Raw genomic sequence first — 21,551 nt, 5'->3', positions numbered from 1 at the left:
ATTTATTGTGCATGTATTTATTGATCAATTCAATTCAATTCAACAGGCTTTATTGGCATGACTGTGTGTTACAATATTGCCAAAGCAAAGGATTACATTTATTACATTATTGATCAACAACAGTTAAAACTTTTAAAAATCTGATCAAAAAAGTCGATTCTGGTTTGGATAGTTCATATTCTTTTTTTCCATTTCAGGATATTTATTATGCAAATAACCTAAAACTGATAAAATATCCAGCACAAAGCAAGCAGACTCTGTCGAACATGAACAATAGACCCTTATAGAGCAGAGGTATGTCGAGAGCATGTGATGCTTAAGGGGGTGTGGCCCTCAGGTGGAGGTAATACACTCTACAGGTAACACTGAGTGACTCATTCTATCACACACACACCTTTAACACCACGGATGGCGCGCTCATGCCTTAACTCTTCAACTTAACTTGACAACAAACTCGGGGGAATAAGGGCAGCATTTCATGAAACAGGACTCTCTCTTGAAGAACTGCAGGATATGGACTCAAAGACAGTGATTACTTAGAAACTACTGTGATCTAGCATGATTGTGTGCTGGGCTGATCTCTTGATTTGATTTCCACCGTGCAGGATTTAATCTGTCTCCTCAGGGAACGTCATCTAAACTGTGGAAGTACTAACAGCGTGCAGCACTTGCAGTGAGTTTGCTTTATAACCCGTCTGTTACGTGATATTTTTGAACTGTCCATGACAATGCCGGTGGTCAAAGTTGAGAAAGACTCTTCAGCAGACATCACCTCATCTGCCTCCAGCCCTCCAGTGCAGACTGAGGAGCAGCCCAGAGGTCGGAGAAGAAAGAGACCTCTCCAGCGAGGGAAACCCCCTTACAGCTACATTGCACTCATTTCCATGGCCATAGCCAACTCCCCTGACCGCAAGCTGACTTTAGGGGGCATCTACAAATTCATCACAGAGCGCTTCCCCTTCTACAGAGACAATTCAAAGAAATGGCAGAACTCAATCCGCCATAACTTGACTCTCAATGATTGTTTTATCAAGATCCCTCGGGAGCCGGGGCGGCCAGGGAAGGGCAACTACTGGGCTTTAGACCCAAACGCAGAGGACATGTTCGAGAGCGGCAGCTTCCTGAGGCGCAGGAAGAGGTTTAAGCGCAGTGACCTCAGCACTTACACCACATATGTCCATGAGACACCAGTTTTCTCTCCTGTCCAGATTGCCAGATCGGCCACATATGCCAACTCTGTCTATCCTAACATGACAGTCAGTCCACCCTACGGGCAGCAGCTGACCTCTGCCTATTACCCATCTTCATCTCCTCCTGGGTTTGGACCTAGTCAGACCCGCATGTTCAGCATCAATAACATCATAGGGCACCCGACTCCAGCCAGCATGCTAGGAGGTCCAGGGCCAGAGGTGATGCAGCAGTCCAACCGGAGCTTCAGTCCCGAGGGGCATCCAAGTGAATCTGCTCCCTGCAGCCTGGGAGCCCCAGCTTTCCAGAGCCAACCATGCGGAGGGGCCGTATCATCCCGCTCCTCTTCACATCCCGGGTTCATCTACTCCGGCCCAAACGGCCACCCACACCACCAGAGCTCGTATGGACAGGGTCACAGCCAGGGGTATGCAGTGGCAGGACGCCTCCATTCCTCAGCCCACGGGTCTGCAGAGGCCATGGACCATTACGGCAGGGTCTCCCCAGTGTTCTCCCAGTATAGCAGTGCTGCAGGTCCTATCGCCAACACAGGGGGTTACCTGAGACACCCCACATACCCAGGGAATATGGACAGGTTTGTGTCTGCCATTTGAGCTACTGAGAACCTCGAGCCGAGCATCTCACGAGCTGGTGAACAGAACATCAGAGACTTGAGTGAGCCAGAGATGATTGTTTTTCTTTGTTCGTGAGACAAACAGACTGATGAAAAAACACCTCTCCTGACACAACTGTGATTCACTTCATTTACCCTACAACACATTTTCCGTATTAATGGCAATTTTACTTTGAGATAGATGCTTTAAAATTGGAGTTAAATGTCAAGGCCTCTTCACAGCGTGTGAGAGTGTCAAGTTCATCCAACACTGTGTGCAGTTGTTAGCTTTTGTTTTTGTCATGAATTGAATGTGCAAGTTTTTGTATTTACATTACCGGTGAGTTTAAGTGACAGACTTTGAAATGTTTGAATAAATTATTGTGCTTCATGGTCATAGGCTTTGCAATAAGTGGCTTGTATGAAGAACATCAGCTTTAGTATATTTGCATGTATTTTGTTGCTAAGTGAAAATGCATAATAGGTTGCCTTTTTGGAAATAAACGGAATCATATAGCACTTTTGTTCTTCAAGAATAAAACATTTAAATTATTGATGTATTATTGCTGTTACAGTTTTAGCAATTGCGCCAAAATGTCACACTAGAATCTTTTTTTTTTTTTTTTTAAATGTTCAAAGCTGAAATTTTGATTTGCAGCCAGGTGACATCAGTTATCCACATACTGAATTTATATAATTTTATAATTGAACTATAATACAAAAGAGCTAACCGAGCAAGACATGTAACACCCTGAAAAAAATATTCCCTCCAAAATATTTTTCTTTTGTGCTTGTGTTTCTTTGCGTTTCAGCCTCAGCTGGTTTAAAGTGATGTCTGGAGCCGCAGTATTACCAGTCACCATGACCGGCCTCAATTATCATGCCCAGACATCAACACAGCACTTAAGACACACAGACGCAGTTAATCTACCACACAGATCCACTAATCAAGAAAATGAATTGACTCGTAACTCGATATTTCAGCCTATCAAGTTAAGTAGTGTGAGTCCTTTATCGCACCACCAGAAACCTCCTTTACGCAAAGTCTGCATATCTGACAAGATGGGACTAGTAAGGAGACGCTTCATTTTAGCGAGGAAGACACTGAAGTTTCTATCAGAAAAGAAGCTTTGTTGACAGATATGACTTCGCCGTCTCTATCCTTAGTTGAAAGGATCAGTTTTTCTTGAGTGCTGCTCAAATCTTAAAATCTGTGAGGATTTAGCGATAGCAGTAATGAACAAGAGTCAGATTCTAATCATTTAAAAAGGACAAAGGTTTAATTATTGTTAGAACTGCACTCAAGATTAAAGTGACAGAGGTGATTCGTGAAGAATATTTGCATTACAAACATCAGCTCGGGTTATGGTCCAACAGCAGGCTATTAAATAATAGAATTTGGCTGATTTTCGTCAGAAAGTTTCAGTGTGCTTATTTAAGACACTAAGGTGTAACTTACAGTAGCAAACCTAATGTTAACAGCTTCAGAAAATGACTGCAGTTATAGTATGGTAATCTTAATCTGCAGCCTATCCAACCACATTTAAGGTTAAATTCAGTTGTACATGGAAACACTATTATTGCACCTGTACCAGCTTTTAGTAATGTTCACTTTTTTTTGTTTGTATTTTTTGCGAGGGAGCTTTTTAGCCTTTAATAGATAGAACAGCTGTACATAGACAGGAACGTGGGGAGAAAGAAAGGGGAAAACATGCAGCAAATGGCCACTGTTCCCGTTACGTCCATGTCAAAAAAATAAACTAAACTAAAGCGCGACCGAAGATGGCTGGATGGAAACTAAATGGGCCGGAGTCAAACCCAGGCCGCTTGCATATAGGTTGCACACTCTGCCAGGTGAGCTAGACAGGACATTTTGTAAATTAAGTTGTATATTTTGAGCATTTGAACAAGAACCTCCAAAAGAAATGTAATTCAGGTATCAGTACTACAATCTGCTCTCTTTTAATAAATCATCTGATATTAACAAATGTAAGGACATTTTAGGCCTAACTCCCTCATATTCAAAGGAAACAAGGAATAGCTTGACTCAGATAAAAGGCTAATTACTGTCACAACAAGGCAGAATGCTTCTAATGAGAACTAGCAGGCTTTACAGAAGCTCGCGGACACAATTAAAAAGAGAAAGCGGCTCGAGTATGTGAACGCTTTTCAATTGTGCTGCTACAGTGATTGCAGAAAACTGCGGGGGAGACACATGAAGACAGCCTATTTACAAACGGGTTAAATTTATAAATTCAAGCTCTGTCAAGGACCCATGGGAACCCTATATTATCTGCGCAGGAGCACAAATGCATAAAGGTAAGAACACTGTGCAGTTTGCAGTAACACACATCTGTTTTCAGAATATTGTATGTAAAAACCAACAGTGTCTGCGTGTGTTTTTAAAAAGCGACAAACTGACACAAAATAGTCAAAAACCTCCATTACTCTTGGAATGTGTAAAAAAAGAGACCATAAATAAGAAACAAATACAACTTGTTTTATTTCAATCATACTAAAAATATGAATACTTAACTGTCAGGACAAGCTAAAACATAACAGACATAAATAAAATGAACGCAGGTGACAATAAACATGTCAGCCGATGTATTCAACAAGCTGTTGGAGCTGTTCGCTATTCTTCACGACATCTGGCAAAGACAGCAGAGTCTGTGTGGAGAAAACATTCACTACCATAAATATATGTACACACATCAAGCGTTTACAGGATACATTTAAGATGAAAGAGTAAGCATCTCTCACCTCTCTGACTTTATTGATCATGTGGTTCAACATCTGAAGCTCATTCTCACTTTTCTGCTGGTTGGTCTGGTGGATGATTTGCTGCGTGAGGTATGACAACATCATGAACATACTGGATTACATCCTCATTTATATGACAGGTCTTTTGTTAAATATAAAAATAATTTCAATAAAAGCAGATTAACAAACATGGCATGTACACAGTAATATCAGTGACTACTTCAGTACATGAAGCAGATTCTTACGTGTCTTTTTGCTCTCTCGAGGAGTTTAACTCTGGCCTGCTCCACCTCCTGCAGACTCAGCTTCAGTCTCTCCACCTGCAGATAAAAATCAAAGGACCCGTGTTAGAGAAAGTGAGCATTATTAGGGTTAGTGTTTTCTCAATCATCACCTAAAAAGTATTCTAATAAATATTCTGCAGCTGACAATTCTCACGATAAAGGACAGCGTGATACCTCTTTCAACAACCGAATCTTCTCTTCCATGAAATGTGCTGGAGGAGCTGATTGGCCACCGGCTTTTCTCAGCTCCTCCCGCAGGAATTGAGACTCCGCCATTGACTGCTGGAGGGAACGACGAAGCTCGATCACCTCCTTTCGCAATTCCTGTTAATAATGGACAAATTTGACAAAATAAATGACAAATATATATGTTGACAACAATTGTTACATTAAGCCAACTGTGTTCTGGGTGTTTTATAGTGTATTAATAAATACACTTTGTGCCTTACATTACTGTCAGTTTTGTGTTTATTCAGAATTTCTTGGGTCTCTTGTACTTCTGACATCAACTTCGCCACAGTTTTCTCGTCCTGTGTAAAGAGAAACATCATTACAGGAATGTTTCAGTGCTTTTCTCAGCTCAACAAGATAATTTACATCAGTCCATCCGTGCCCATTTTGAATTTCATTAGCCGTCATAGAGATGTCCAATAGTTCTTACCTGAGCTTTCTGCTGCAGTGCCTGATTTCCCCTCTCAGCCAGGCTGTTCAGACGGCTGAGTTGATGCTTGAGCTCAAACACCTCAGTCTGTTGTCTATTGTTTGCGGCCTGCTGCTCCACCTGCAGGCCACAGCTGGAATAAAAAAGTACATACACATTAGAAAATGCTGGACAAGACGCCAATCGACATGCATCACCTTAAGTTTTACATTATGCTTATATAAACAAACGATGCTCTTTTCTAAACTAATTTGTAAAATCTGACAAAAAAACAAAAAAAAACCTCAAAATCAAAAAAATTATTTCTCTCAGAGGCAAGCGTCAGAGAACATTAAAGAATATATATAAAATGTATTAACAAACTGAATATGTCCCCTTCTCTACGGCCCCATCAAAACAAAATCTTTGATGAAGGCCTTGTGCCAAAGCATGTTTGAATAAAATGCAGACTCTTTCAGCTGGTGTTCCAGAGTTGTCTTTCACATTTGCTTTTCTCATCACTTGAGCACCTACTTGACTGTTGAAGTGGCAGCAACTATTTAATCAATTAATTGAGTCAATTTTTCTGAGCAAAGACATGAATTATTCTTCAGCTCCAGCTCCAGGATTAGTGGCTATTATTGTCTAATGAGATAATTAATTCAATATATTCTGGTTTTTAAGCCATTGGTCGGCTAAAACAAGCAATTAAATGAAATCTTCCTTGGCTTAAAGGATAAAACATGAACATTTTGTCATTATCTACTCACCCCATTGTGGATGGGATGCTGGGTGGACATTCATTCTAAGACAAAATCTTTACTGTTGCTGCTAACTAAAGATGTTGAGGGTGTAATTAATGTCTTTTCAAATCAATTTGGGAAGTTGGAAATTCCAGAAACTTGGATTAACTGGACAAGCTGTATGGAGCCGTCACTAAATCCTACACAACAGACCTTTAAGTAATTTATCAAGCAAAAAATGCCAAACATTTCCTGCCTCCCATGTTTTCCCACAAAATAATTTTCTGTTTTGCTGTTTCATGCTCCATTGTTCTGGCATTCTTTACAGTTTTCTAATATTTTCTAAACAAAGCAGTTTGATGATGATTAATGATTAGCAACTCAACTAATAATTAAAGTTATTTTTAGTTGTGGTCCTAAATTTATTAGTCATAATTCTAAAACAGATTCCTACAGGAAATCACTTACATGATGTTGTGCAACTCCTCCAGCTGGGCATCTTTACGCTGCAGCACCAGCTTCAGGGTGCTGTCGAGCTCTGTGACGGTGCTGTCCAGGCCGGTGAACAGCTTTGCCAAGCTGTTCTGGTCGTCGTCCTCCTCAGGCTCAAACTCTACTGCGTTCAAATTCTTTTTTGGGGTGACGGCTGCAATGCGGGTGAAGGCACTCGTCTCACTGAACAAAGTTTCACACTGTGGCTCAGGCACGTCTGAGGAGACTGAAGAGATAGTGAACTACAACTTAGATTTTCTACAGCCCAAAGTCATTAGATGGCGTTAAGCACTCTACTCTCTGAACCGAATTCAAGGTGTTTAATCAGATTGTTCAAATGTAGGCAGGCAATTATGGTCCCTTCAAAATTACTCAGACTCATGTTGATTCAAAATACAGCTGGCACAACAGACAGAAAATGATGGCTGTGTTTATTATCCGCGGGGAAAATGTGATAATTGCCACAGCAAATAATGTAGAAAGAACAAGAATTGAAGTGAAAAAAGCACAATGATTAATAACATGAGAACAAAAACCCAAGTTTGAGCCATTTACAGCTGTCACAGGTGAGTATCTGGGTGCCACTGTTCAAAAAACACATCTCTAATAGCAACAGATGTTCACGGAAGCATTGCTTGCAATCTGTGGTTGAGAGGATGATCATCAAGTGAGGTTGGAAGATGTTTCTTGACCCATTAAGATTGACCACCTGCACGATTTAATCTGCGTCACTATGTCAGTTGGAAAGTTGCTAATTGTGTTCAAGGCTAAAAAACGACAGAAGCCGAGTAATTGGCTGCTTTAATGAGCAAATAGTCTCAGTTTGATTCTCTCAAGAGTAAAATTCAAGTGCTTTTAAGGTACCTCAACCAAAAATATCCAGACTCTCAAAGCCTTTATCCTAACATCTAATCTTGAAAAGGAGCCAGCCTTTCAAGATTGTAAACACCAAGACGCCTGATAGTTACTACATTCTGGAAAAAGTATCACAGTACCTGGTCCAGGAGGTGTCTCTGTGCTGGCGTCTTCCTCCTTCTCAGCAGTTAATGCAACCATGATGCTGTCGACAAAGGAGCAGGAGGGGTGACGACGCTCTACGTTGTAGACTGCTTGAGACTCCTTATCCTGAAGTGGGTCTTGTTTCTAAAAAATTACAACATACAAGCCTGCATGAAAAGGACGCTTTTTCTCTGCAGTCCAATTACTTTCACATATTTTTTAAATTCATTTTAGTTCAACTTGCTTTCACAAAAATTGCTTTTTGAACCTTGCATTTCTGAATAGAATATAAACATGGGCAAAGACGGTGAAATCTGGATGTTCTGCTTTAGGTTGTTTTTACCTGGTCATTGAGAGCTGCATGAAGCTCATTGGTCAGGCCTCGCAGTGTGTGATGCAGCAAAGTAATCTCAGTGCCTGTTTGTGCAAGTTTGTCTCCGAGCTCAAGCTGGGTGGCACTGGCTTTGAACTTTGTGGTTTCCAGCTCCTCCTGCAAACTCCTGTTCTCAAGCCTGCATTGTACATACGCAGACAGACAAGTTATCATGCAGCAGGATACAGACAAAAACAGCTTTTAAACAATTTGAAGTAAGATTAGAGTCGGATTTGTTGAAGTTTAATACAGCTGCATGAGACTGAAGACTATGCTTTTTCATATTTGCCATTACCGTCATTCACACAATGAAAAACTGTTTTGATTCATTAATGGTCTAATGGTTTAATAGATACAAAAAAAGGAATCCAACATAATATATAAAATATATTACACACCGCAAACAACTTTATAAGCAAAGAACAAGTTTATTAAGCAAATAAGTGGTCAGTGGTGTCGTCAACCCGACAAATGCAATCTGCTAAATCTGGATATAATAACAGCACATTAACTGGTTTTCAGCTTTAATCATAAAATATATAAAAAGACATTTTAAACAGGTGTTAACTTAAACTTACTGAAGTTTACTTAGTTCTCCTTTTAGGTCCTCACACTGGATGTTCCTCTCGCGGAGCCCCTGCAGGTTGGAACTCAGCATACGCTCACTTTCAGACATCTGCTCCCTCGCCAACTCATTCTCCATCTGCAAGAACTGACACACACAGACAACAGGAAATTAAACCAGAAATTCACCAGAAACCAGAAGTCACATACTATTCCAGTGATGACAGCAGTCTTTGCTGTGTGAATGAACAAGTCTAGACTGTAGTCAGACCAAATCAGGCGTTGTGGCAATTACTGCAGGGTTGTGCGCCGATGTGGGAGGACACAATTGTGAGAGTATCATTTGGTCTGTGAACTCCACCTGGGTAGTGCCCAGATTCCAGCTCCCGGCTTGGGAGCAACAACTCTTAAGCCTTCTTCTCCATCCGCAACAAGTTAGCAGCATCTTTATCCTAAATTTGGCAGACTTGAATGTTTGTGCATGTATCTTTTTTTGGCCTATATGACAGTATTGGTTTCACCCTGACACATAAATGTGTGATGTCAACCACACCAAAATGAAAGACAGTAGTAGGATTTATAGTGATACTTTTATAAATTGAGTACAAATACAACTCTGTCCAGCCGGTCTGATCGCTGGCTAATATGATGGGCCACCGCAGTGTGACATTGAGTTGTGTTTCTCCAAAGTTGATCCCATTTCACGTTTTTGGGCAGGGCCGCTGCATTTCTTCAGTAACCCCTGTGATCCGCACCATTGCATCCTTCACGCACTAACCACCCCCTAAATAAATGGAAGGATTGCCGTTTTCATCATGCCTGATTGGACCTGAATGAGGCCTTAAATGGATTGTCCTGCCGTCAAGATAGCTGACAGAGCTCCACTGCCTGCAGCACATTTTCTCTCCAATCATGATTTTTGGGGCAGAAAATTATTTCCACTCAAGACAGCAAAGAGGACACAAAATCTTTAGAAAATGTTTGCCATAAAAGCTCAACTTCAATTGTTCAGCTCCATGTTGGCTTAAAGTAAAAGTGTATCATGTGTATTAGGAGTGAGATCAAACTATAAGCAGAGTGGGTAAATACATTTTTTTTTTTTTTTAAATGAAGGCAGGCCATTTGTTCCAAACAAATGCTTCAATCTTCTCAGACATGGCGGTCTAAAATCACTGGCACAACCCAGGTCACATGTATAAAAAAAAAGTGTACGTTGTATATAGAAGACCAGGAAACTGACCTCGTTCATCTCCCGGACGTTGCTGAGCTGTTTGCAAACCTCCTGGAGCTGCTGGATCTCCACGCTCTGGGATTGTGAGAGGGCCTGCAGCTGACTGAGCTGCCACTCACTTTGAGCCAGAGCCTGACTCAACTCACACACACGCTGCTCCGACTGACCCAGTGACGTCTCCAACCTGGACAGAGACAAAACACAGGTAGTGACATTAGTTTCAGTATTTAGGCAACACTTTTCAGGTAAGTGTTGGTCTTGTCTTGGTTGTATGTGTGGCAAGGAGTTTGGTTTGCTCTCTGAGAACAAGATTGTCTATAGGTCCCATTCTTAACATCTTATTATTGTCTTACTAAATGGGTCTCAGTGCAGTTTGAAATAAGTGCAGTTTGAAATAAGTGTAAAGTTAACAAGTGATATACAGATGTCAGAAGGAAACTTTTTTTTAACATTCTGTCTTCGCTAAGATGCTGAATGCTGAAATAACCATCTTCCATAACTATGAGTAAACAAAACCATTGTCAACACTTACTCGTTTGCCTTGTCCTTGGCTTGCTGGATGTCCTTCCATGACTGCTGCAAACTGAAACAACATCATTTTTAGCACCTGCTTGCTGCAGTTCAGTGACATTTTTTGCTTTGTCAAGACCATACACACATAATGTTTTAGTAGCACAGTACTTGTTTTCCTTTACATTATTCAGCACATGTATATGTTGTGGAGGTCATACTTTGTAGTCTCAGCAGCAAGGGCCTGCTCCAGGAAGGTGTAGGAGGCCAAAGTGGAGGATACAGTGGCAGACAGCTCTGTCACCTTCCTCTCCAGTTGACCCCTCTCTTCATCTCCTTCTGTTAGCTTCTGACGCAGCACACCCATCTCTGAAAAGAAAAGAAAGATATGTAAGGCTGATGAAGAAGCAAACTATATTGACTGTTTATACAGCTGGAATGAAATACCCAAACATATTTATTTCAGTTTTTTTACCTGAGGTCAGAATTGTCACCTGCAGATTTAAATCACCAATCTGTTCTCTGGCAGTTTGGAGATCCAAATTAGTTTGGTTCCATTCTTCTTCCATCTGTTGAGTAAGTTCATTTAAATTTAAGAAATAGTCCTCGTGGTTCACAGCCATCATCACACTTAAAAAAACAAGTGTCCAAATTAAATTATAAACATCTGACCTGCTCTCTCTCTTCAATGGCTTGGTCTCTAGCAGTGATATGCTCGTCCCTCTCTCTCAGAGCAGCAGCTGCCTTCTCGTTGAGCTTCAGAAGTATGGGAGCAGTTTTCTGCAGAAGGCCTCTGACTGTGCAGAGCTGTGAAAAGATGACCACAAGAAAGCACCAGAAATATTATTGGATTTTAAACAAAGTTGGACATAATGTCACCATTAAGACACCACACAAGAGTGAAATTAAGGTATCATTGTCTTGTTAATATATTGAGAGTAAATGTCTTTTTGTAGATTACAAACTACAATTTAGATAAAATGGTTTAAAACAAAAAACACTGTTGGTGCTGTTTTAAGTCAAAAACACACAGACTCTTTAGTTAATATCATAAATTATCAATTATAGTTCTTAGAAAGAAAATCAGGATGGTCCAAAATAGAAATTGGCAGGTATGACTTAAAAAAAAAAGAAATCTTTACCAATTGTGACTTTTGGGAATAGCTACATACTGTGTGAAGGTATTGTTACAAGCCTACAAAGCTTATTTAAGTCTCTTTTGAAGAACATTTTGAACATACTTCTTTCATCAAACTGGATTGTTCCTCTTTGGTTGTGGACAAAATGTCAGAAGCAGAATTCAGCGTTTCAATTTGGGCTTGGTTTAATGCCACCTGTATTATTAGGGGGAAAAAAGAGAGATTAAACTCATTTGTTGAATGTATGCTGAATAGATGTTTTGTTTTTGGCCTGTTCTCTGTTACCAGTTCTGGGTAAGTCTGGTTTATGGCAGCAAACAGTTCTTCCTGAGACCCCACAATCCTCTCCAGCTGTGAGATTTCTGTGGCACAGTGTGTCCTCAGCTGTTCCATCGCACTGAAGGCCTGAAAACACATAACCAGTCACACACTTAATGCTCCTGGAGTGAAGAATGCTATGAAAATTAATTCAACTTTAGAAGGCAGTTTGAATATTCTCCATAAGACAGAAAGCTACAACTCCTGCTACATAAAGAATTAAGCAATAAGTGGGCTGTGATTTTTTTTTTTCTTTCATTTGAGATGCCTCAGTTGGCTCCTCACCCAATATCAGCACAGGAATTATTAAAAAAATATTTTTACCTCATCTTTTCACAACAAAAGCATGACAAACATCCCTGTTTTTGAAGTACTGGCTTCATCAATTCAAAATAATGACAAGATTCTTTTGTGTTGTAACCTGCAGTAGAGCCACTTAAACAAAGATTGGATATAATCATCAAGCTAGACACAAAACACACACTGAACTACTCAAATCACATTAACAGTTAAGAGATTTGTTGCCATGCTTACCGCCTCCTTGGTTGTGAAGGCCTCCTCCATCTGTATTCTCATGTCATCTTTTTGGAGCAGAGCGTCTTTGACCTTCTGCATCATTACCGTCTGTGTCTCTTTAGTTTTCTCTAATAGAGACTTCATCTGACCGTACTGAACAGTACAGGGAAAATACACATCAACTTATTCATACCCACTGGATAATTATATAAAATCATGCTGTCACTGTTAGATGGCAAAGATATGAAAGACGCGTTTACATACATGTGAAACGAGGCTTTGATGATCCTCTTTGACAACTTCTCCTATTTGCTTCATGTTAGAGAGAGCAGTATCCGTGTCACAACTCAAAGATGTCTGTTGGGACAAAGACAGACACTTAACTGCGAGAACAAAATCATTTATATCAGTTATCAGAGTCAGAGGCTTTTGTCTATAAAGTTTCAATAATTTTTGCAACATAGAACATGTTTGTCATTGATTGTCTCACCATGGTGACACTCATGTCCTGCATGCGCTGCACAAGGTTCTGTAGAGAACTTCCGTCTTGCTCCAACTCACCAATCCTGTTCAGAGCCTCCAAATATAGGTCTCTGTGCATCGAGGTCTATATAAAATACAAAACAAATAATCCATTGAACAGAAAACGTGGCGTCTATGAAAAATCAACACAGTGATAAACTAAACTGAAGATGTCATCATAGTAAGAATTAAATCTAAAAATGAAAATCTGACTGTGACCTCACCTGACTGAGTTCAGTGTGGTCTGTCTGCACTAGTTTCTCCCTGAGGTCTGAAGGGGCCGGGCCGGCAGAACATTCACGTGTCCTGGCTGCAGTCAACTGCTGCACCAGAGCTTCCACCATAATCATACTGGACCTTAACCTCTGTTCCAGCTCTTGTCTGGGAAGACACTCTAGGCTGCCTGGAGGTACACTGAGAGCATGTCAAGAGAAGGAAACAGTGAGAGGCAGACACAGAAAACACAGAAAGCTGAATTTGCCATGTTGTTATCATGAAACAAATTTTTTAAATAACTAATTCAAAGGCTACACTAACTTCCACAGGAGCGGGTCAGTCAGAGTGCAGGAATCGACCACAGAGAACTCCCTCCGTCTCTCAAACTGGCCAGATGTATTGACGCTGTGGTCTACCCATTTCATAGGACTGGTGCCCACACAGACACTGTGAGATTCTGTAGGAGTAGCTTGTGCCGATGGATTGACAGCAGCAGGAGGCGGAACTGGAGCAGAGACAGGAACAGGATCCATCTTTCCTGTCACTAATAAGAGGAACTCTGCCATCTGCCGGAGCTGTTGCTGAAGGGGACCATCTGGAACCGAAGGAACATCCAGAACCGGCTTCTCCACTTCAGGCTGAGGCACTGCGCAAGGCTTCACATCCACATCGGCCTCAGTGACTGGGCCTGGCTGGGCCTTGCAACCGAGTACTGTAGAGTTAAACAGAGGACGCGGCATGGGGCTCTCCAAGTGCTCTGCCCACAACCCAGCGGGGTTGACGTTAACAGGAGCTAAGAAGCTCTTTTCATCCTCAAGAGCAGAATCGGCAGCCAAAAATTGGTCAGCAGCAGGATCCTTATTAGACCCTAATACAAACAGAGAGGCTCTCCTAAGAACAGGACTGAGGAGTCCAAACTGCAAAGCTGATGCTACTGAGGGGCATCTTGACAGCACTTTGAAAACATCAGGGAGGTTTTCTGCATAAGTTGGTATGTCTGCCGAGTCACAAAGAACAGGTTCATTCCCATATGAACCAAGAGCACTGTCTTTTGCCTCACTCGATCCATGGGGTCCACTGCTGAGGTGCATTTCAGAGACGGGTTCCTGATGCACTGCCACAGGTACAGGAGCTGTGGCCGAGGCCGCAAGATGGCTGCATTCAGAAGACTCGGCTTTATGAGGCACTGAAGGCAATGCACTGTCCTCAGGATGCATCAAGTCATTTTTTGATGGTTCTTGCATTTGAGAGTGAACAGATTTATCACCCAGTGCCTTTAAAGACGTGTTAGTCAGTGACGATGTAGTGATAGCTGGTGGGTCACTATCTACCACAACCTCACTGTTTTCTACGTGGCTGTTAGGTTGGTCGTAGTTATCTTGAATTTGATTCTGTGTAATAGAAGTATTTACACCGTTGTCATCCAGGGTCTGGCTGATCACAGCCTGGTCATCAGGAAGAGTGGAGGTCTTCTGAGACAACACGGCTCCATCTGATTCTTCACTCTCACCTCTGGCACTGAGGAAAGAGCCGACTGTAACACCCTTTTGTGTGTCAGTCGGTCTATCAGGTGCCACCAAGCTGATCCGTTTAACCTCCTCCACAGCATCAGGGCTGAATTGTAATGGTTCGTGGGTAATGGTGAGGTTGCCACTTGGGGTTGATGGATAGCTTTCAACATTACAGTATGGGTGATCTAAATGATCATCACCATTTTGCACATCTTGGTAACCAGCTACAATGCTTGGATCCATACCACCATTGTATGACTCACTGCAGGCCACAGTTTGGTCAGCTGGCAGAGGAACAGTCTCATCTGCAAGTTTGGTGCCATCTGAAATTTGAATCTCGCCTCCAGTGCAGTTAAATGACTTAAAGGTTACATCACTCAGTCCATTAGCAGGCTCTTCGGAACCATTTGTGGTTTCAGAGGAGGCGGAGGCGATGACGCAAACACCATTTTGACTGCTACAGTAGGGATGATCTGCATGTTCCACTTGACATATTTGGCTGCAGTCCAAGAGATTGGTTGAATTCACACTGTTGTTTACTAAGGGTTCATCAAGCTGTGCCTTGGGTAGAGGAATGGTCTCATCTTGTAGTCTGGGGACATCAGAAACTTCCACCTCGCCGCCATCACAGACAAAGGATTTCCAAGTGACATCTTGCTGAAAAGCTCTGAAATCTTGTGTGGCACATTCATCAGCCAAGTCCCCAGATGCCGGTGTAGAGTTGGACATTTCACATGCTGTGTTGATATCAACCAGGGAGGCATCTTTCATCGCAGGATTGTGATAGGGGTGTTCTTTGTGGTCACAACATGACTGAACTATCATACTGTCAGAGATGACTGTATCTTCTGCCTCACAAGTGTTTATCATAGCCTGATCCTTGGGCAAAATAATACTCTCTTCGGCACACACTGAAGCACCTGTAATCTCAACTTCGCCCCCAGGACAGATAAAGGATTTAAATGTTACATCTCCAAGTCCACAAGCTGTCTCAGCAGTTGTCATATCAATGTTGGCAACATTGGTTTGTATCAATTTGGTGAATGGAGGAGATTGTGAGTAGGGTACTGGGTTACAGAGAGGAACATCACTCTGTGGATTAAAATGAAAGCAGGGTAAGAAAAAGTCTTGAAAACATTGCAAACAGTAGGAGCATTTCCAAACATAAGTATTTACCCACCATTGTCATCAGTGATTTTGACTTGATTTTTGATGATGGAGTCGACAGATGCAGCATTTCATTCTCCAGACTTCTCAGAGGGGCACGCTCCCCACGTTTGCTTGAAAGCTAATGTTAACAGAAGTCAAACAAAATATCATTAGCTCGTTCAGTCATATTTAACAACATACATGGCGCATACCATAGAACAAAAGTCTTACCAAGCCTTCCCCACTGGAACTTGACTTCCTGGAAGACATTATTCTGAAGTGCTGGGAAACTCCTTCTACGACTGCAAATCAAGACAGACAATTCCCCATTAAACGTGATTTAAGAGAACAGCTGGTCAAACTGATTGGTGGACAATGACGTTAAGCTAGCTTAGAAGCAACTGACATCACGTCACGTATGGAGTACTGGCACTTGACAGAAAGTAGCTTTGTGATTATTAACATATGAATAAGCGATGATAACTAACCAAACATAACTTAGATGTATGAGGTAACACTAAGTTATTGTACAATGTACTGCTAAGAATAATGTTAGCAAGGGTGTAGGCTAGCAAATAACTAGTTTTGGAAAGCGTTAACGCTGTTCGTTAGCAACTCAAGTTGGTTTACACACACCTCACCGCGTCAGATAACGACAATTTTATCCCGAGCAAACTATAAATTCCGTAAAGCAGGCCCTGAAATCATATAAAACCACATTTACCTTCGAACTTTAGACCGCCAACTTTAACCAGTGTAGCAAAAGTGATGAGAATAGCGTAAACAGACCAAGCGCTGAGCTGCCATCAACCCAACCGCGTTTCATTCAAAACACAAATGTCAGCTCTGTGATTGGTCCGCTTCTCTTCTTCGGTTGTTTTATGACACATAGGGCGGACGTACCGCGTACTACCACACGCTGCTGCCCCCAACAGGAAGTTAGTGTCACTACACTAGGGCGTTTTAGTTGCTGATGAGAAATCTACAATTGTCTCGTTTTTTTTCTTTATAATTTCATGCCTGGACATGAATAAATATCACCTCTCTTTTCCTTTTGAGGCCTTGTTCGTCCATTTAATGTGTCTCATATCGTCATTTGCTCCTCTCATCAAATGATCTTGTGACATTTAACCCACTTAGCCACAGCCTTACCTTTTCCACACTCTTGTACTTCTCCTGTTCATTTAGGTTGCCTAATTTCCAAATCCAACAACAGCTTCATTCTTAACATTTCCCTTGTTCATTAACCATCCTCTCTCAGACTCAAAAACACACCACTATAAATGGTGGAAAAAGATGGAAAATGATTTGCTGCAACTGTTGGTATGGGGAGCTTTACCACTGGTAAACTACAAATATAAACACAAAAATCTACTGTGTATAGAGGGCCAGTTACTTCCTACAAATTAAGAAAAATAATTGAAAGTGGAAATGATAAACAACTGTTGTCTAAACTATACCGTAAGATTTACTTCTCTACACCAGTAGAAGTTTTGACCAAAGATCAGAATCAGAATCAGAAATATTGTATTGATCCCAGTAGGGGAAATTGCGTATGTTATGGTTTCCCACAAAATGAAAAAAAATGAAAAAGCATTGTTTCAAAAATCTTTTATTTAATCTATTTATACATAATTAAACATATATTGTGTTTAATATGTATGATTTATTTTTTTCCTCAAAAAGGTCTCACATTCAGCTGTACAGACACTGGAAATGTCTAGGTAAAGAACATTTGACAGCTTCTCGTTTTGTTTCTTTGCATGCATGAAAGAGTCTTTCCACCTCCGGAGGGTGAGACGGTTCCTTACGTTGAGGCAATGTGTTGCTCAACAGGCCGGACTTGCAGCACTTCAGCAAAGCCTCTTCCAAACCAGCAGGTGATGTCAGCTGTGTCCAGGGTAAAGAAGAAGAGTCTGTCTCTGCAGCGTGTCCTCCTGTAGACTGACCTTGGGTCTGCTGACAGCACCCCTCTGATGGCGGCTGCAGCCTCCTCTGGACTGCGCAGGAACTTGAACCTGGGTCCGTCACTCTCAGCGGGTCCTGCGGTCATGTAGAGGAACTATTTTCATATTCATCTCTTTCGCAACAGCTCCCTCTTGTGGAGAGAAGCACAACATCACCCTGGCTTCATCATACTACAATGCACATTGAAAGTCTGTCTTACCTGACCGGTGTGCTGGAAGGAATTCTGCCAACTCCCTCTCAGCCTGAGGGGTGAATCGAACCTCCAGACTGCCAACAGGGGGCTCTCTGATCCAGCCAGCGATGGTGCTGTAAGCCTCTTCTCCGTAGCAAGGGTGCTCCACCGATGACTCTTGCGGTTTGCTTTTGGTTGAATCTGAAACCCGATCATCACTCTCACAACTCATCTGAAAAAGGTCACCTTGGGTCACATATGTCTTGACGTCCTCGAGCACATTGTGGAGGTGTCCTGGGAGAGAAAATTGAGCACTGACTCCAGATGAATCAGCTTTAGTTGTTTCTCTTGCGAGGACACTTTTCAGGTCTGACTGAGCATCTGTTTCAGAGTCATTTTGGAGGTTTAACATCTCTGCTGACTCATTTAGTGACACAGTAGTTCCACCTGGTTGGTTGTTTGAATCACAAGATTCTGAGTCCATGTCCATCCTGGTGTTTGGGGAGTCGTACTCTGGGATGTAAGGTTTGATGTCCAGGACTGGGGTTCCAGCAATCATGTCAATTTCTGACAGATGTACTGTATCACCTAGAAAATAAAGATGTATTCAGTTTTTAAACAGACAATTAGTAAACATGGGGATATGTTCTCCTAAATCTGTACAAATGTCCTCAAAAAGACACAATTACCACACAATTAGTCATTTAAGACACATTTTGTTAACACTCACCTACAATTTTATCAAGTTTAGCTAGAGTTAGGCCGAGAGCATTCGGTCGGTGCGGACTGCGTGTGGAGTACACACCAACTCTCTGACCGTTCAGTCTGGGAGGCTTCACTTTGGCTTTGTAGCTCAGGTGTCCATTTTTGTGGAAGAGAAAGATGATCCTGTAGAGACCAAATATAGGAAATACTCAACTGACATAAACAGTTGATACATAAAGTCTGTATGTGTGCATAGGCGGTTTCTGACCTTGTGTAACATGGGGGGAAATCAGTGTTACTGAGGGACTGTTAACTGAAATGTCTCAGTGAAAACTCATTGCAACAAGTTTCAAGTCAAGCTTCAGTGCTGTTAAACACTTTCGAGTCTACTCAACTTTGTTTATATACTTCAGCACCCGCCGCAAAGTTGAAACAACAGACAAAATTAAACACCAATAGATTTATACGTGCCAAAAATTACAACAATTACACAATATAATGTTAAATCCATACATACAAGTCAATACAATCAAACATACCAAGGATAAATATAATGTAAAAACAAATGATTAAAACTTAAAAACTACGGCATTAAGATTCTTATAAATATTGTGAGTTTGCCATTCTTATACCCTGTGGCACTTAGTTCCACAGTTTTGGGCCATAATACAGAGACACTCTCACTGGTATTTTATGGGACGCATAAGGAACAGTCAAAAGGAAAGCTGTGGAGGTGCTCATTGGTCTGGCTGAAACATAAAATGAAGAAAATCTTCAAGTAAGGAGGGTCCAAGTTCATTTAAAGCTTTACTAGCAAGTAAAAGATACAGGTAGCATACAGTGTCTTAACCAGTGGGGTATTATCATCCATTTCCTTGTTTTAGTGAAGTCACTGCATTATTCAGTCAGTGGAATGAAAAACACTTCTTAGAAACCAAAAATAACACTTTTTGCTAATATTTTGGGTAATATCGATCCTGAATCAAGAACTGGACCATCATATACACAGTATGTGACCTACCAGACATGGGAGTAGTGCTCCAGGCCCACCAGAGCGTGCTCAGGGTTGTTGAAGACACTCTGCTGGATGCGCAGTTCTGCCCTCGAGGGGCCACAAATGGTGGGCTGTCTGGGGGTCCCGTTCTTCACAGAGAAGCAGGAACTGATGTAACCGATCGGGACAGTCTGGATGTTTCCTGGAATTATACACAGTCAAAAATGTTGTTTGGATTTTGAACATTTGTAATGCAGATTATCCTTTCTGCGCATTTCCTTCACTCGTAATTACAAATAAAAAGTACTCAGTGGTAGCACCTGCACTCATGTGTTCCACCATCATTTATACTTAGTTCTGCCTTCCTCCATGCGTGGGGGCTTATCGGCTTTTATTTTATTGATTAATTAATGTATGTCAAAAGTTAATATATAGTATAAATGTATATTTTAGTGCTCAAATGATTAATTAAGTTGATTAACAATAATATTAATCAGATTTGCTGCTTTTCTCTGATTGTGTACATTCAATATCTTATGGTTTTGGATTGGTCAGACAAAACAAGTAATTTGAGGATGTCACTATTAGGGATGTTCTGATACTGATGCCAGTATTGGGCAAGCTTCTGATACTGGGAACAGTATCAGCGAGTGCACTGATCTGGTACAACACAATTTATTTATTAAAAACAGGACCCTGCTATTTCCCAGGAGCATCCCGAACAAATATATGTAACAGATACAGATTTGTTATTGCACAAGTAGCCAATATCCCTAAAGAGCAGGCAACTAAAAATAACATATATACGTGTAACGCACTGGTATAGGATCTTGCTTGGTGTCGGCCGATACGTGGTGTTCATGTATAGGTATCGGGAAGGGAAAAATGGTATCACAACATCTCTAGATGTAACCTTAGACTCTTTTTACGATTTCAGCGACATTCCAGTATCTAAATTACTAAAAGACTCATGAAAAATATACACAGACGTATTAATAGATAATAAAAAAGCACAATATTTGACTATGCATACTGAGTGTGTTTAGCACAACAATGTCCATTGGAATGATTAAAGTTCAATCTTGTCTTATGCGATGCAGGAAAATAAACTGCAACAACAGTATGTATTAATAGTAGGATGTACTGTAGATGTTCTCAGGTAGTCCTGTACAGAAATGTCTTTATTTTCAGTACTACTGGGTTGACTTTATAATTGTACAAATGATGATTACCTTTCTCTAATGCAGCCTGTGATGATGGTGGTGAAGGCGGTGGTGGTGGTGGTGGTGGTGTCTGGTCTCTAGCAGGTTCACAGAGTTCAACCTTTGACACAGCAGACTGAATGGATATCATGTGTTTGCGATGAGCTCTGACTGCACTGTCCAACATCTGCCTGTCAAAGAGGGGCAGATACAAGTAAACATACCATGACGAAAGATCTTATACAATACAGTCCTGTAAAAGCAGCTTTATATATTAATGACACGTCTGAAGAAGATGAAACACTAAACATTTACGTATCAACACCATATCTAAAGAGACAAACTGTTAGGGTGTATGGTACATTCATATCTCCTCTTGTGAACGTACCTCAGGTTCTTGATTTCTTTTCTCATCACAGAAACCTGCTGATTCAGTTTATTGACGTGCTCGCCGCAGCAGTCACACGCAGGACTCATCGTGTAAAGGAGGACAGAAAGGTCAGACACCCCTCAATCGGTCAACTTTCAGCTCGCTGCTAAACACAAACAAACCTCACGCAGGCGACACATGTGCGAGATCCCCAATGCGGAAGTACATGTCACACTTCCTGTTGGTGAGCGTTTCACGTGACCACATAACAACCACCTGAGCAGTGTGGCTTCATGTGGATTTGTCACGTCCTCTATATTGTTTGTTTTAAAGTAAATATAAACAGAAAACACTACAAGCAGCTAATAC

At 41.3% G+C, this 21,551-nt stretch overlaps 4 protein-coding genes across 4 annotated transcripts in view; 1 reads left to right on the top strand and 3 right to left on the bottom strand.

Annotated features, from left to right (window-relative positions):
* uso1 (USO1 vesicle transport factor) overlaps positions 1-21,551 on the bottom strand; it is a 412,569-nt gene that overhangs the window by 306,997 nt on the left and 84,021 nt on the right. The window lies entirely within an intron of this gene.
* foxe1 (forkhead box E1) lies at positions 723-1,802 on the top strand. Its single transcript, XM_073478298.1, has one exon. It carries the CDS (start codon positions 723-725, stop codon positions 1,800-1,802), a length of 1,080 nt encoding a protein of 359 aa, XP_073334399.1.
* Positions 4,281-16,584, bottom strand: spag5 (sperm associated antigen 5). Its single transcript, XM_073482681.1, has 25 exons — positions 16,496-16,584; positions 16,003-16,073; positions 15,803-15,910; positions 13,433-15,714; positions 13,120-13,309; positions 12,864-12,980; positions 12,638-12,730; positions 12,392-12,526; positions 11,825-11,944; positions 11,642-11,734; positions 11,073-11,207; positions 10,876-10,969; positions 10,622-10,769; positions 10,423-10,473; positions 9,900-10,074; positions 8,674-8,807; positions 8,066-8,234; positions 7,719-7,866; positions 6,700-6,949; positions 5,510-5,642; positions 5,298-5,378; positions 5,023-5,172; positions 4,810-4,884; positions 4,565-4,645; positions 4,281-4,471 (listed from the first exon to the last, which is right to left on the bottom strand). The coding sequence occupies exons 2-25, from the start codon at positions 16,039-16,041 to the stop codon at positions 4,400-4,402; spliced, it is 5,073 nt and encodes a 1,690-aa protein (XP_073338782.1). The 5' UTR covers positions 16,042-16,073; positions 16,496-16,584; the 3' UTR covers positions 4,281-4,399.
* On the bottom strand, positions 17,368-21,392 carry trmo (tRNA methyltransferase O). Its single transcript, XM_073493510.1, has 6 exons — positions 21,201-21,392; positions 20,843-21,003; positions 19,638-19,812; positions 18,642-18,799; positions 17,939-18,499; positions 17,368-17,814 (listed from the first exon to the last, which is right to left on the bottom strand). The coding sequence occupies exons 1-6, from the start codon at positions 21,287-21,289 to the stop codon at positions 17,579-17,581; spliced, it is 1,380 nt and encodes a 459-aa protein (XP_073349611.1). The 5' UTR covers positions 21,290-21,392; the 3' UTR covers positions 17,368-17,578.

Source organism: Pagrus major, chromosome 1 (genome assembly GCF_040436345.1).
Source record: "Pagrus major chromosome 1, Pma_NU_1.0".
Classification (NCBI taxonomy): domain Eukaryota; kingdom Metazoa; phylum Chordata; class Actinopteri; order Spariformes; family Sparidae; genus Pagrus; species Pagrus major.
Note: the sequence above shows the minus strand (reverse complement) of the source record. Positions and strands in the feature narration are given on the sequence as shown.

Excerpts from the sequence above, each read along its gene's own strand:
- trmo (XM_073493510.1), bottom strand. The coding sequence starts at position 21,289 with ATGAGTCCTGCGTGTGACTGCTGCGGCGAGCACGTCAATAAACTGAAT. Across the intron at positions 18,800-19,637 it reads GAGCACTACTCCCATGTCTG|GATCATCTTTCTCTTCCACA; the intron begins GTAGGTCACATA and ends TGGTCTCTACAG. Across the intron at positions 18,500-18,641 it reads TAAACTTGATAAAATTGTAG|GTGATACAGTACATCTGTCA; the intron begins GTGAGTGTTAAC and ends TTTATTTTCTAG.
- foxe1 (XM_073478298.1), top strand. The coding sequence starts at position 723 with ATGACAATGCCGGTGGTCAAAGTTGAGAAAGACTCTTCAGCAGACATC.
- spag5 (XM_073482681.1), bottom strand. The coding sequence starts at position 16,041 with ATGTCTTCCAGGAAGTCAAGTTCCAGTGGGGAAGGCTTG. Across the intron at positions 11,208-11,641 it reads AATCCAGTTTGATGAAAGAA|CTCTGCACAGTCAGAGGCCT; the intron begins GTATGTTCAAAA and ends ATCTTTTCACAG. Across the intron at positions 4,472-4,564 it reads TGATCAATAAAGTCAGAGAG|ACTCTGCTGTCTTTGCCAGA; the intron begins GTGAGAGATGCT and ends TTCTCCACACAG.